The sequence below is a fragment of the Ischnura elegans genome, chromosome 8 (genome assembly GCF_921293095.1).
Source record: "Ischnura elegans chromosome 8, ioIscEleg1.1, whole genome shotgun sequence".
Taxonomy (NCBI): domain Eukaryota; kingdom Metazoa; phylum Arthropoda; class Insecta; order Odonata; family Coenagrionidae; genus Ischnura; species Ischnura elegans.
The window spans coordinates 104,120,968-104,137,828 of record NC_060253.1 but is presented as its reverse complement, the minus strand read 5'-3'; the positions used below and the strand labels follow the sequence as shown (position 1 = coordinate 104,137,828).

General features: G+C 37.8%; 1 protein-coding gene across 5 annotated transcripts in view; it reads right to left on the bottom strand.

The window, feature by feature from the left end:
• Positions 1 to 10,626: 10,626 nt before the first annotated feature.
• The window catches only part of LOC124164361 (double-stranded RNA-specific editase 1-like), a 99,440-nt gene continuing 93,205 nt past the window's right edge, over positions 10,627 to 16,861 (bottom strand). For all 5 annotated transcript variants that reach the window (XM_046541650.1, XM_046541649.1, XM_046541651.1 and 2 more), the window contains one exon: positions 10,627 to 14,463. In XM_046541650.1, coding sequence (XP_046397606.1) covers positions 14,335 to 14,463 — 129 coding nt within the window. In that variant the 3' untranslated portion in view covers positions 10,627 to 14,334. The remainder of the gene's footprint in view (positions 14,464 to 16,861) is intronic.

Genomic DNA, 16,861 nt, shown 5'->3' with positions numbered 1-16,861 from the left:
AATTATGCAACCCGTAACTGAAGTTCAGAATTTCGTAACCGATTGTAAGGCAACAACGCCTGAACATCACCGCTAAGGTATACATTAACCCGTGGTGGACGTAATTATTCGATGTTCTGTTATTTTCGAAGATTAATTGAGATATTTTCACTGCTTATTGGATGCATGAGCCTATTTCTGCCATGTTCAGTTTGAAATCCACCCATGCCAAAGAATGCTTGCGAGAATTCGAAGCACGGGTATTGCCATCATGACGGTTCTCTTGTGCCGTTATAATAAATATTTCTACTCGAAAAGTAGGAATATATGCCCACTTTTGAAACCTCTGATGCATTATAATTGAGAAATTAACTCTGATAGTCGTGTACATTTTATAACAAATCTTATTCCCTAGTTTCCTCGTATTTCACAGCGCGTGACTCTGAAGAACACTACACTAGACATTTTTTATGCTATGGTTTTTGGTCTCCTTTCGCCCCGAAACTTAAGGCGACATCTTTATGAAGCGAGATTATTTATGAGGAGAAATTGGTCCAATTCCTGGATTATTTTTTAATCGCTTACTGATTCATCTGCTGTTTAACTCGATATTTTTATATTCATTGCGCGATATCAGCTTTTTCGCGAGTACTACTTCGTTCAACAGCGGAATAATTAAGACTGTGCGAATTCCCATTAAAGCCGATGCTAATTTAAAATAAAAATATAAAAAAAATACCTTTATACAAGTTTCAAGCCTCAAAAATACCGCGAGAATAAGACGATGTGTACACTTTTTTCTGAAATCTTTCGTCGCCGAGAAAAGTTACGTCAACATCTAACTCAAAGTCAATCGAAGTTATGAAATTAAAGTTTCCTAATTATATAAGCACGTAAATGAAATCACTACTTAACCACCAGAGGTAGCACGGAGACAGTCTATAAAAAAACAGGTGTTTTTCTAGGCCAAACCCATGACATGACGGAAGTGCACCCGACGACTGATTTTGCGTCGGTCGATTCTTTACCCCCTGCCAAAATGTTTTTTTCTTTAAAACGTAAAATTTAATAGTTAAAATTATGGTGCTGCTATTTTTTTATGCCGGTTTTAAGTTGCAAATCTATCAGGCAGTAAACTCGGGTAGCCATGATTTAAGTTATGCAACCCGCAATCAGGGGCGGTCTGTGGTGATTGGGGGCCCTCGGCTGGAGCTCATGGAAGTGGGACTCTCCTCATCGGAGGATTCGCCTCGCCCCTACCTCCCATTTTCAACCCCGGAAAATTTTAGGAATTCGCATGCCTAAAATAAAATTTCATAAGGAAAAATTTATGAAACGTGAAGACCTTCACAGCTAAGTTCAACAGATTCAGGCTTCAATTGGTGGAAGTTAGACATATTTAAGTAAATGAAAGGTCGTAGCACTTTTCCACAAGAATTTTTAATTCGTACAACGCGTTTCCGCTCACTGAGCCATCATCTGGTACAAGATGATGGCTTGTCCAAGAAGTGTCTTGTACCAGATGATGGCTCAGTGAGCTGAAACGCGTTGTACGAATTAAAAATTCTTGTGGAAAAGTGCTACGACCTTTCATTTACTTAAACCTTCACAGCTTATAAAATTTAATTATATATTATGGTTCTATTATATATTTAGTGAAATTGTTACTTGAAAATACCTCTAAATTTAATAAACCTTTTCGAATAACCCTTTCAAAAAGCAAAAGTAAAAATGTAAAATATTACGGAACACATTTCGGGGCCAGATGAAGACTTTTGGTTGTTATCAATTATCTATATCTAATTAATTTTTTCAGGACATATAGATATAGTCACAAGCTTTTATCCCATACTCGTTGGTTATTGTTTTAAAGTGTAGATAAAAACTTGAACAAAAATTGAGATAATTACTAATTTCGTAGAGAAATTTAAGCCTGAATTAACTTACATATCTCAAATTATTTTTTAAAGATAATGTTAATGATAAAAACAATTTTTTTCTTCCATATAAATCAGCTGACCAATTAAAACTGTCGGATAGAGAGAAAATGACAGGAAAATATAAGGATACAATTTTAATTCTTTTATTAATTTTAATCTTTATACCGAAGAAGCTGTAGTTAAAAAGTATTCTCATCAGTATCTGTAAAATACTGATTTCTAAATTAACTCTAAACAAATGAAGTTCTTTAAATATTGCTGATATTTGACGCGAAGCCGAACTTGAATTTGACAGTCTACCCGAAAACTCCCTTCAAGTGGCAGATGCGCTGGGTTTTGAAATATCAATTCAATAAGTATTACATATAACATGCATACGTCAAAGAAACAGAAGCAACGCGCCCGCTGAAAATCTAGAAGAATACATATTTCAGGAGATCAATTTCCTACCTTTTTTGGATCATTTTAATTCAGAGATAGATTTAAGATAGACAGCAGAGGTCTCCGTGGAGTCCTTCCTCATGAAGACCTCATTCCCTCCAACATATCAAGATTCACGATTCGTCAAAAACTGCTACAGGCGTACAGAAAGCGTTACACAGATGTTAAACGAATTGGGTTGGGAGCCGCTAGAAACTCGGAGGCTGCGCGCTAGGCTTAGATTGCTTGAGCAATTGAGAATGGATATATTTAAGAGCGCCACGGAGATCATCATATTGGAACCCCACCACATTTCCAGATACGACAAAAACTATGAAATTAGGGATAGCTTTAGGCGAATGGATAGGTGCGGGAATTCATTATTTTCCCGCACGACAAAGAACTTAAATAAATGCTAGGAGTAATTTCGTTGGAACATTTCCTTTATATATGAATACGGCGTGTATCCTGACATACCCCGCCACACGCCTATTATGGCAGTATGCGGGGTGGTATGCAGATAGATGTAGATGACCACTATAAAACTTTTACAAACTAAACGACCTACAATATGTGCACTTCAGTGTCTTTCTTTATCAAAGAATTAGCCAAAAACTGCTGTTTTTGAGTCTTGAAAATCCCAAGCATCCCCGAACCCCCCTTCGGCAGGGGTGAATTCCCCAGACCCCTGTCCCCCCCCCTTCTTTGGTTCACACGTAGACCCGCCTCTGGCATCGGGCGTATCACTGCAGGCATAGTAGTGGTTCGTTTCTTTCCTTCGTTTGCCTTTGGCGCTACACATTGAAAATAGAAAATAAGCGTACAAAAAATTAAAGTATATATACCAAACGAAACTCAAATGGATGAACTGGATGGACCTCACGGCTAGTTGACAAGAGGCGCGTCACAAGACGGCATTTTTAAAACAATTTAAATGAAAATGCAAATATCCCAAAGTATCTGAATCTGTATCTAAAATCTCATTGTGCAGTAAATCGATACAAGAACCTCTGTTCATGTTCAGCCAAGCACTCAAGCTTTTTTGAGATGTTATTAGCATAAAAGAGTTTTTTCTACTCATTTATTTTCTGCGCACCGCCTTTGTAAACACGTTTCATATTAACTCTTCAAAGAGGATGAAAATCTCTCACTAACCAAACCAGCATTCACTGAACTAGGATTTCGCGATGTGTGAGGAAAAATAGAGAATATTTGAGCTGTGGGCGCACAACTCTCCCTGACCCCCCACCAAATAACGCTTCCTTCCCTACTTCTCGTCCGTGGTACCGAGTTGCACGGTAATAGATACCCGTTAGTCAAAAACTCAGACTAGTGAGATGTGTAACTATACCCAAACATTGTAATCTGATATTTTTTCTCGATGAATGAATTGGGGTATAGACTAACCAGAAACACCTGCGGGGATATCGGGTTTCGCTACGGAAGACGCTAAGACTCGCTAAGACTTTGAGAAGATAGGACGAGGAAAAAAATGGAATGTCACACGATCCGTAGTAGTTCCCCAAAATCAGGGATGCCGACCTGCAAAAAATATTGGGGGGGCTCAAACCGGGGATCTTGCCCCGGGAAATTTTATAAGTAGCGAGTTTTAAGTTTTTTAATCATTTCAGAATAGTCATATGACATATGTGATCAACATTAGAACCCTGATAACGCGAATCTCGATATCTGGACACTCCGGGGAAAATCGACAAGCCTGACACATTTTTTCATCACACCCATAACGAATTTTTGAGGGGGCTCGGGCCCCCTCAGGCCCCATGTAGTCGGCGCCGTAAAGTTTAAATTAAGTAAAGTTCGTTCATCACCGAGAAAAACAAGTAACTCAAAGATTTTCCGCATCAAATATTATGAAATAGTACCAAAAACCTTAATAACTGTTTATATTTGTAAATTTTATTAAAATACAATCGCTGTTTTGACTACGGAACTATCACCCTAACTACCTTAATCTCGCCAAAATTCAATAGCAATTGCAGGAGTTCAATACAAGGAAAACCCACTCCCAAAGCATAATGCGTTATACCTGCATGCTTCAGGCTGAGGTGAACTGTACCAGAACCCACCGTGAAAACCTTTGGGATGAGACACTTCCAGAAAAAAATCACAAAATTCCAGGTTAACCTTTTGTGATTATTGCGATAGATAATAGTTTTAAAACACCCAAAATTACTTCCATGCCTTTCAATAACATTACATTTACATATTCACAAGGTCAAGGAATATGTCATTGCATTAAAAATTTAATTTTTTTACAGTGTGAGCCAAGAGGCTGTTTCGACCTCATAAGTAGATGCAGACATCACCTGACATTTTACTGTTCGTGTTCTTGAGTCAAGACTGCGAGACATTTCGATTCTGTTGTCTTGCCCAGGGCCGCTTCATCAATTAGGCACAGTAGGCACTGTGCCTGGGGCCTACCGACTTTTCAAGGGCCTACGAAAGCCAGAACATAAAGTGAAAACAAGTTCAGAATGCCAGTAAAATTTAATAATGTTTGTATTAAAGTAACTATATATAACCGTGTGAGATGAGCACCTGAGCAAGTCAAGCTGCAGTGCTGTAGATTACAGTATGTTAACTTTTCGGCTCTTTGTCTTAGCAAAGTCACATATGGCGTCCAGGGGTGCCAACTTACAAACAATATTGGGGGGCCCAAACCAGGGATCTTGCCTCAGGAAATTTTATAAGAATTGAGTTTTAAGTTTTTAAGAATTTTAGAAGAGTCATATGATCAACATTAGAACCCTGATAACTCGAATCTCGATATCTGGACACTCCGGGGAAAGTCGACAAGCCTGACACATTTTTTCTCAAACCCATAACAAATTTTTGAGGGGGCTCGGGCCCCCTCAGGTCCCATGGAGTTGGCGCCACTGATGGCGTCCTCAAATGTAATTTCCCTCATCAAATCCTTTTCAATTGAAAGTAATACCAGGGAGGATAGCCGTTTGTCCCATCGTTGACCGAAGATACGTTTTCATCAGTTTGAGTTTAGAAAAGGAAACTTACTTTAAAACTTTTTCAAAATTTTTAAGAAAAAAGAAGCACACAATTAACAAAGAATGCGAAGCGCATGATGTAACACCGGAATTACTACATCATCACTGCATAGAATAATTAACAATGTGGAAAGTTCATTTAGATTTCAAATCACAAAGAAGTGTGGGTACATTTTTGAAAAATATTAAAAATGAAGTCGGGGAGGGCCTACGACTTTGAAAGTGCCTAGGTCCTACGATGACCTGAAAACTGCCCTGGTCTTGCCTGATATTCCACGTTTCGAAACGGCTGTAAAAATTCCTCTCAGCTACTGCACTTAAAATTTTGACTGACACATTATAGGCCAGAAAATGGGAGCTGAACTGGTGAAATTTTATGTGAAGTTAATTTGAAATAAAAGATTTTGAAATTCCAGATCGGAGCAAAAATTCATGAATAATTCATGGGACTTAAAATTGAAGCACAGGTCTCAATTTTCCCATTCGCTGGAAAAACTGAATTAATAAATGTAATTGCAGTTTTAAGTATGGATGAGTCGATTCCAACTGTCGATTCTCGGGAACGGAATCGGAATCGAGAATCGATCGCCTAAAGTCGATTCCGATTCCATCGATTCCAGGAAGATGTATGTTTTGAGCATTGACGATAAGTTTGGGGCATGAAGGCTGCTACATACCTAAGTGGCCGCGGTGTCAGCCTTGCCCGCGCGGAGAATACGCCCGGCACGCGGGTGCTGCGACGAACACACCTAAAGAGGCCTCGGAAACATGAAAATGACGGCAAGAGCGACAAACCGAAGAACCCCGAAATGCCTCGTGTTCATGAGCAACTCAGAGAAAAAAATTAGAAAACACGGGATCGTGAAGCAATGCATGCGTTTTCCGTTCTTTTATTAACCGCTGGTCACGGCAAATCAAATTATTGCGATTATGAATCACATTCGGAGAATTCATCTGGACTACCAATTTTTAATTATAATAGATCGAAATATATTTTTTTATTTTCGAATGTTATCTGAAGTCTGATGATAATAAAAACGTGCAGAGAGCGAGTTATCAGCCCGTGCCTCTGTTGTTTTTTTGCCGAAATCACACGGACCATAAATCATTGTCTTCTAAGGAAAATATCAAATCACACGAAAACAACTGAAGCGTGTTTCATCTCTACCTCGTCTCACCAACGGACCGTTTTTGGCCTACCTGCTTCAATTCTCCGTTTCTAGTCGACAAATGCTAGGAGAGTGGCTTTTTGGGCCCGAAGATATCTCGATAGCTTCGACAATTAGATGAAATGCACGAGAATTAAAAAAGAATTAGACCAAACGAGACGCATTCCTGACGATATTTCTGTTTATTTTTCAGCTGTAATTGATAGCCACTCAGTTTTCTATCTACAATTAGACTTTACTGATACCTATGCAACATTGTCCAAACAGCACAATTTTCAAAGAAACAAGCGCAGCATTAACCCCTCAAACAATTAGAGACGGATTGGAAACGCCAACTACATATATCACATAGCGCGCCCGGCTTCGCTTTGAAGGCAACGACGTCACTGAAGCAAGATCTGACTTCTTCGTCCTTGACTCCCTCATTTGTAGCCTCTTTGTTTGAAATACGGAGGGAGCGCGCACCTTCCTCTCCACCTCTCCTTTACGCGCTCCTTCCCAGTGGCGTATCCAGGGGGAAGGTCCGGACCACCCCCCTCCCCGAAATATAAAAACAAAATTATTGTCCTTCACGAAACATTGAAACAAAAACAAAATATTGAAAAATCAGGAATTTACAAAATTTTTCTTTAACAAAATAAGTTTTTTCGATTGTAAAAATGTTAAAATTAGTTTAAAACCCATTATTTAGTGCCCGGTTTTTTCTAAAATTTTCCCCCCTTGTTTTGGACCCCCCCCCCCCCGAACGAAATTCCTGGCTACACCACTGCTCCTTCCCCTCCACCTCTCCTTTACGCACTTCTGCTACCCACCCCTTCCTCATGGTGAGCGGTTGAGCACCCCGTCGCACGTGACGTTAATACTGTTGTGTTGATGATTGCGCAGTTGCAATTTAATTTAGTGATACACCGATAAAAATTCCATTGAGTATAAAAATTTCTATTGAGATAAGGAGAACCAATGTATGCCATGTGCGCGCACTGTGGCGTGAAATTATCTCGAGGAGGTGCTAAATCCACCTCACCATACTGAAGCATTTTCGGGTGAAACACAAGTCGGTATGCAATGAGAAAGTAAAATTCGGGGGAAACGTGCGTGAGGAAAATTTGAATTCAGTCGATGGCAGGGGGGTAGCCAGGAATTTTGTTAAGGGGGGGTTCAAAACCAGGGGGGGAAATTTTTAAACAACAGGGTACAAAGGAGAGGGTTTCAAACTAATTTTAACACCCTTCATAATAGAAAAAACTTCATTTTTCAAAGATTCATTTTTTTCCATTTTCGTAAATTCATGATTATTTAATATTTTGTTTCCTTTTATGAAGGAAAGTAATTGTGTTTTTACATTTTGGGGGGGTCCTCTCGCTATGCCACTGGTAAGTGGTTCATCCTAAGATTTTTCCTATTTTCGTTTCCAAACCCAAGTGTAACAGTTTAGGTCCTGAGCATGTAAAGATGTTTAAAAAAAAACAACTTGAAAGCCTATAAAAATGATTTTTAATTCATAAAAATATTAAAATGTGTATGAAAATCTAAAAAGCATTTTATTAATTGTATGTACCCACAATAAACTTGAGTAATGACTTTGTTTAATGGCAGGAATTTGAAAATTCATTTGGATTCGAAAATATCTGATTCAAAAGATCCGGCTCCAAAAATCCTGGATCTCTCCATCCCTAGTTATTTTATTCCATTCAATTCTCAAATTTTAATGACAGCAATGCTACAGATAAATCAAAATCCCACCTGTTAGAAGGAGTAAGAATCGATGGAATCGGAATCGGGAATCGATTTGAAGGAATCGAAATTGGAATCGGAATCGAAAAAAAGTGGAATCGACTCATCCCTAGTTTTAAGCATGCGCTATCATCATAAGCTGGCTGCTTTGATACTCAAGAGTATTTTTAAATTTTGAGGCGGATCTTAAGAACACGATGGCAGAAATTTTCATTCAAAATTAAAGCAAGACACTAATTTCATGTCCCTTGTTTTCGATTCAGATATTACAACTGTTTCTCTTGTCAATTGCAGTATTTCTCAATCATGATACTCCCGTAGCTTTCCTTCAGAGATCATAAATTTCCCTGAAAGACCAACTCATGACACTAAGGTAGGGGCGATTGCAAAGAATTTTTTCGCCAAGTGAAAGCTTTGTTGGCTTATAGTACCATCACAACGGTGATGGGTGGAACCAGAGTGGTGGCCAGAGTGTAATTAGTATATACACAGCACTTGGTCACAGCGTCTCACCATCACCAAGCATACGTTGTGCATGAGCTTAGCATTATGGCATCAGAGGAATCAAATATAACCTAAACTTAACGTGGACTGCAAATGCCAGAAATATTTGAAGTGGAGCTAGAATTTGCCCTGTACATCATTGGAAGATCCTTCGGAAGAGAGGTAACTTTCTGCTACATCCTTATGTTGTCTACAGAGGCGTGGACCGCAGTACCACCAGAGAACTTACAGGAAAGCTAGGACTTGGCACGGTTTGAGTACATCAAAGTGACAAGGATTATCAACCGCATGACAACCAAACCTACCACCTTCATACACGTCATCACTTGAGAGACTGAGCAACAGCTGCTCCACTTTGGACAAATGACATTCGACAAAAATATAAAGTCGATTCTTCCCGACAGCCATTTCGCTCAAAGCCTGGGTTTCTGACACTGCACAGAGTTGCAGGGTATATCTCTGCCACTCAAGATGCTGAGCGAGTCATAACTCAACGGACATTCTTAAATGCACTAACTGCAGCAGAGGGCACCGCTAATGATGGGTAATTTGTGAACGAATGGTTCAAATTGAACTATTGATCCCAGCCTCTTAGCCAGCGGAAGCAAAAGGAATCTGAAGAGAAGAAGCTAAATTGAAAAAAAAGTCCTGCTAGGGAAACAATAAGATTCAGACAGAAAATTATCAAGTTCATGAAGTTAGCACATGTTTCCTGATTTCTATAAAATAGGTTTGAAATATTGTTTTATCAATTTCAATTAGAAGATATACCATAAGGAAACCATTCCATTATGTCTAGTAAACAACTTCACAAGGAATTTGTTCACCAATCCCCTCATTTCTTTCTCCAATTTCATGTATTTATTTTCATCTCATTATTTAATTATATCCCTATCAACTAAACCTTCAATCATATGCATGCACCTTAATATATTGATATAGCAGCAATAAAATGCAGATGAAAGAAAAGGAATATGCCCTCAATAGGTCATATTCTCATTCTGCTCGTCAAAAGCTATTATTGGAATACTGGTATTTTTGTCAAACCAACTAACGAAGTTCAACCTGAAGTGCTGGTGGGGAAACTTGAAAGGCAAATTCTGGAGGGTTTTAATCCCTACCGACCTTGCCCGAGCAATATTTATCGGCATGTTGAAAGCTCCGCAGTATAAAATATGACACCGCATTCATTTATCATAATTTACCTCCACACATTAGCTCGCCCACCATCCACACCCAGAACTTCCAATTCCAACTAGATTTCAATAGAAAGGAGTGCGTCAAGTGACCTTTGTAAAGGGCACCTTCACTGGGAAACTTTGAAACGCTACCACCACCACCACACAATCGCCCTTTATGCAGCGTTGCACTCAACTAACCAGACTGTCCAGAGAGAAAGTAGGCTCCCTCTACAGCACCCTCGTGTGCGAGAAAACGTATATATATTGGAAGAGGCAAATATTTATCTCTGCAAGCAATTCTTTAAAGTTTGTGGGTCTTAACAACACATTGATTGATTAACAAGGAAGACATAAATGCCTCTCTCCAATAGGAGATGCAGACCAAAGATGATTTGCAGAGGAATAAACACTACCCTATCGTAGGAATTTAGGAGGAGTAGCTTTGATGCCTCGGTCTAATCATACAATTTAGATGTTCTCTTGTACTAATAATACGTCAATTACTTACTTCAAACTTTTTCATCGAATGACTGAAGTGGGGATGACACATGCAGAAAGACGCTCTTTGGGTCATAGCGCAAGAGAAGCGAGGTACTACTACTGGACAGCATTTGAGATTCAGAGCTAGAAATTACAGAGGTAGGCTATCAGATAACCAAATGAGAGTAAATCAAACTATTGCTGAAATTAGAATTTATTTCAAGTTACAACTCGCGTTTGGGTAGCTAAGGTAAAAAAAATTACAATTTTAACTGGAATGGATGCATTATTTACATATTGAATCCTGAAATAAATCACTCTTATAATTTTAATAGGCTGATTAGAGCACTTGCAATCTTGAGGGTCCACAAAAACCTTTTTCAATTCACAGAAAGTGACAAATTAAAAGCTTGGAAAATAAATCATCTTAATGAAAGATACCTTGCAAGAGGAGACAGTAAGAAAAATAAAACAATCAAATGCTAACTGTACACAAAAAATATTTCAAAAACATATCACATAATAGTTAGCATTAAGACTCGACAAACAGGAATCAACAACTATTCCCTACTTAGCCATTAATTTTTTTAGTGCAAAAAGTGCTTTTAAGAACAATTTTCAATCTTGAAAGCAAAGAAGTGGCAGGGCATTTAACCCAAAGGAAAGTTATTCCTCTATTTACAGTGAGCAAAAGTTTAGGAGTAATTCTAATGATGAGCTTTCTCTCTTAGAGATTCTCACCTTTTTTCAAATACTTATTATTTTCACTACTTTCAAGAAGAAAACCAGAAAATGATCGGATCTTAATGACCACGCTCAAAATACAAACTGATTTTCCTAAAAATGACAAAGTGGAGGAAGACTAGTCTTCAGGTTATTACGACATTAAATGCTCAACTAAACCCCAAGTCCAAATGACTCAACCTTTTCTTTTGATTTTTTTTCATGATATACGATGGACAGGGTATTTACAGCATGAATAATAACCTCAGGAGAAAGAGTGGGAGAAAATTTGAATATGAATAATGCAACAAGAGGAATTAAGTTAATGTTAACAGTAAATTTTTTTAAAGATATATCGGATGCTATTGGAGATAAATTTGCTGTCCCTGTCTCACAGGTTTTCTGGCTGATTGCTAAGCATTTCTTCCTTGCTTAATAGCCCAACATGAAACAAAAAAAAAAACCTTTGCAACTTCAAATGTCACACCGTTCTACCCAAAATTAAATATTGTTCTGTGGCAAGATGTTACATCATTTCACAAAGAAAAAGGGAAACTATAAAATGGCACTTTTCTCATCTGTTCCAACAGGAACACATCTTACAACTTACATTGATTCACAGGAACTAGCGACTCTGTTTACACAACAAACGGACTTCTGGAGACACAAAGTATACTCTTAAACATGAATTATCACCTATGAGAGTCACTACTCCACCCATATAACAAGGTAATTCAACAATCTGTGTCACAACATTTTGCTACAACAGAGAAGTTAACTCAAGTGAGAAATACTAACATTATATCAATAATACTGAAATAAACTCATCAGGTCGCTTACGGTGGAAATAAAAGGTCATTTAAAATTTATAAACTTTTGTGGCTGGCATAGAATCGCTTGCTATTCCAATTACCTCCCTTACCTACACCTCAACGATGATATGAAATGCAGCAGATGCATTACTCTACCACACTGCTGACTCCACTAAAGTTGGTGAGAGCATATCATAATACGGTAAATGCTCTGTCATCACCAATCATGTGATTTCCCCCCTACTGCTTGTGCATTCAACTACCATAAATATCACTGATGAAATACCGACCGAAAAGGATTATGCCTATAAAAACTTTTTTTTTATAAATGCTATGAGGTAATGTGTGCAAGAGAAAAATGCTGATTATATAATTTAAGAATCAACAATATGAAAATTTGTGCAATGAGTAAAAAAACCCTAAATTATGGGTCAACTGCGTTAACTTTAAACTGTAAACAAGCTTAAAATATATGGACAAGCTTAGACCCAATTCAGAAATAAATTTGTCAACATTCAGAGAAAAAATCATAAAATTAATACAAATTACTGTGAAACATAATCTGCCTAGTGTCAATGAAATACAAATCTTATTTATTGTACTCGCTTCAGAAATTTAAAGGTATTGCACACTTAGATCTTAGAAATTATAAAATATTGTACCACTTGCACTAGTTAGTTATTGTTCAAAAATATACCTTAACACTATTTTAGAATCATAGTGTCAAAACATGCTTCTTTCCATAGCATGAAAAATGGGAAGAATATTTAGCAAGGTTTAGAATTGAAAAGTAAATTTACTTCTATGGCAGACTACTGCCATCTATTATAAGCAATAAAAAAATATAATTAATTTAATGGAAGTGCCAATAGCACAACCTAGTTTGGAACCTCTTAATAAATGTCAATTATTTCTAAAAATTTTTCACCATAACCCACTGAGCCATCACAAGCTCTTTTGAGCATGAAACAGCGAATGCGCCACCGCACGTTTGAGCCTACTTACAACAACACGCACGCCTGAGTCCATTGATTTCTGAGAATGAACTCTCCGATTCATGTATATATCTCTTCTGAAGGAGCTGCTAATTATATTTACTCCGAATGAGCCACACTAAGAAATTTTCCCAGTTGGAAACACTGAATTATTCTCAACACTGACTGCTATGAGAAGTGACATTGAAATTTCTTACAACTGCTTACGCCACTCACACCAATGAGATACACGGTCCACGTCACCCCTCCCTTTAGGATACAATTTAATACTATTTTTTCCTAGAGTTAAAAGCTAGTCCTTGCATTAGTGAATAACAAGTGTTGACTACATCATTATGTATTACCACTCATTCATTATCCTGCAATTCCAAACATTAACATTAGCTACATAACTGACCTGAAAACATTGTAGCTACCAGGATGCTGCAAAGTTTTGCTCAACACCTATATGGGATAATTATTGCATTTAAAAATGTCCCACTCGTCCTTTGAATTCAATGGCACAATATTGTAGACACCTGGCGCTTCCCACCACAATTACGAACAAGAATTGCTCAAAAAATTACCAAAGCACCCAGAGGTAATGTGTTTAACATCTCAAATCACAAAGCATTTGCATGGACCACCCTTCTTCTTTGAAAACAATTGTTTGACCAAGCATCACCCTCCTTACAGCCTATACATTGAAATGTATCCCTAAAGCACTTAGGTGATGAAAACAAGGTCATCACAAAACAATAATGAACTCTTGTGGATGGAGCCTCATGCACAAGGCATGAATGCTATAAATAATTTCTTGTGGCCAATCAGGCAAATGCAATTCATTACACAAAGTCACAAACAACGTCACGAGCGATCGAAATAATCTTTATGCCATCAAATAGATATCAGTAGACCTCTCCATTTTTTTGACGAACTTTTCCCAAATATTAATGGAAAAAATACAATGCCCCCACACTCCTGCGGAAGTAGGTGGCACAGTGCATCTGAATAGGACAAAGATCTTAACAGCATGTGAAAATAGCAATATGTATACATGACCATGCTGAAGAGTGATGACTTCACAGTGGCTTAATGATATGATATATATATAAATTTTGGAAATGTGCTGTTGAAATCGAATAATCAAGCTTATATAATGTGTACTCGATGAAAAAGAAATGCAATTGGGGTAGCTAATGTTTACCCAGCGATTACATATGGTCTCCAACAACTTCAATCAGTAAAGAGAAAGTCTAGGAAATATAACTTTAAGACGAAAACTACTTCGTCTGACTTCTTTTGGGGATCAAGCTGATTGGCAAACAAACATCTTGCAAGAAGTCTGCAATTATGCCAACAGCAGAGTAACATGCCCATTTACTGGCACTTGGATCACTCTCCAATCGATTCTGATGTGAATTCTTCCTCTATGAGCTCAAACTGGTCTTGCTCCATCGGTTTCTTAAGCCATGTCCCTAAACCTCCTTTTCGGAATGCTTCCAGAAGGCACTGCTTGGCAGCCTGAAAAGAAATCAGCTTGAGAACACTTGGCAACAAAAATGGATTTTTGAGAAAAAACGAACATCAATTAAACCTTAACTATTCATTCAATTCATTGGGGATGGTCGGATCGGATACATGCGATTGAATTATGTATCCACGGGTATAATGCACTTCACCTGATCATGAAATTGGATCCAAATTTGCAGAAAATATCCAATCTGCATTCAAAATTTTTTAAATTAATGCTTCAGTGAATGCAGTGTTCCATAAGAGGAAGTGGAAAGAGTTCTAATTCTCTCTTTGCATCCACCAATGCTTGCCATACTCATTAGGCTAGGTCTTCCGTCAACCCTCGGCCCATGCCTTAAGTTTTCCTCCTCTCCAAAACTACACAGACCATAATCATTATCTTCAAAGGAAAATATCATGTCACACTAGAACAATGGAAATGTGTTTCATCCCTCCCCTATCTCACCAACTGACTTTTATTGGCCTGCCTCATCAATGCTCCCTGTTCCTCGTTGCCTAATGTTAGGGAAGTCACCAATTGCGCCCAAAGGTTTCTAAAAACAGCTTCCAGCAATTGGATGCACAAGATTCAAAAAAGAATAAGACCAAAAACGACATATTTTTGACACTATTTAAGTTTTCTGAGCTCTTACTGATAGACTTAAAGCTTTCTAGTTACAACAAGGCAAGACCAATATTCAATGCTGTCCAGAAAGCACCATTTTCAAAGAAAAAAGTGTAGCATGAGTACACTCGAACAAGACAGACGGGAAAAGCGAACTCCATAAGTTACATAGTTCGCCTGGCTTTCCTTGAAAATAACACCATCAAAAAATTACAATGAAGGACAAGTTCTTCCGTTGTAGCCTTGACACTTGAAAGATGGAGGGAGCGCCTTCCCTCCCCTCTTCCTAGCCTTTGAGTGCTTCTACTACACAGCCCTTCCTATCGATGAACGGTCGTCTTGCACTGTTATAGTTCCCCCAACTCGCCAAACCCGATGTCTAAATTATTGTAAACATAATTAACAGTGTCCGGCGCTACCTTGTGAAAAATCAGCAAGTGAAACACAAGAGATTATGGGATGACAAAATGACAACATTCAGGGGAAAGGTGAGTGAGGAAAATTTGAATTCAGTTGAAAATTTCCCTGAAGATAGAAGCCTACTTTCATGTCCAAACGCAACAACAATGACTGATAACCCTAATATCAGGAATCCACCAATTCCAATGTCTTCATCAGCATTATCCTCAGTTGTTAAATGCATCGTAAAGAAATCTTCATGAGTGCAAACGATTAGAAGCCAATTTATTGATGACAAAAAAAGTTTAGTTTTTCAGACAGACAGTCGAAATGTATCAACAAGCTGATTGCTGAAATGACATGTATGTATTGATGGCCTGCCATACTCTACTGTGGTGAATTATGGGTTTTGAAATGTAAATGCTCATCTGAATCCAGGTTACACAATACCTGGATGCTAAGTGTTTTCAAATAAAGTTATTCCAGATATTTACGACAAAGTGCCAAATGTCTTATAGCAGGGAATTAAAAATACATTGGGATACAAAAAAACTCGAAGATCTAATAGAAATCAAGGATCAAATCCAGATCTGTATCCGTAAAACATCCTGGATCCATCCATCCCCACTATTTATTCATAGAATAGGTACAAATAAGGAGATAACACATCACTATATCCCATATAGTATATTTGCATCATTGCTGGCCTAAAATCCAAGCAAGAGAAAGAGCTAATTCCAACAATAGCATTGATATCAATATCTATCTAGTACCGTATATGTCTGAATATAGTCCCCCCCTTTTTTTCCAAAAATGCCAATGATAAAAGTTAAGGGAGGGGACTATATTCAAACCCATTTTTTTTTTTTTTCCCCGAAACTCAAGCCTCAAAATTAGGGGGGGGGGGGACTATATTCGGAGGAATAAGGTACTCCTATACCACTTGACCATGACATGAAATTTTTACAGCCTCATTAGTAGAGGCCACGATTTACGGAGAACATCATCTTGGAATTTAATCAAATAAATCTGTTAATTTGGGCTAATAATTTTGTGATGTGAACTGTCATACTGTTGCTGTGAAAAATGAAACATTTTTTACAGTAAAAATTGATTATAAATGTATTTGGTTTATTACATCCAGACAAAAAAACAAAGCATGCATAAAAGGAAGAAGTAATAAATTTGCTGGCATGCATGAAGTAAAAAAACCTTCACCAGTTTAAATGCACAAATACATAGTCCATGGTTATATTAATGAACTTGAACACTATTTGAAGAAAAACATGTGAATCTTCATGGGAATAGGGTGTTTCCAAAATTTTCATTTTTTTCTTCTTCAATGGACATTTTTCATTCTCCTTCGCGGGTGTTTTTTTTTAA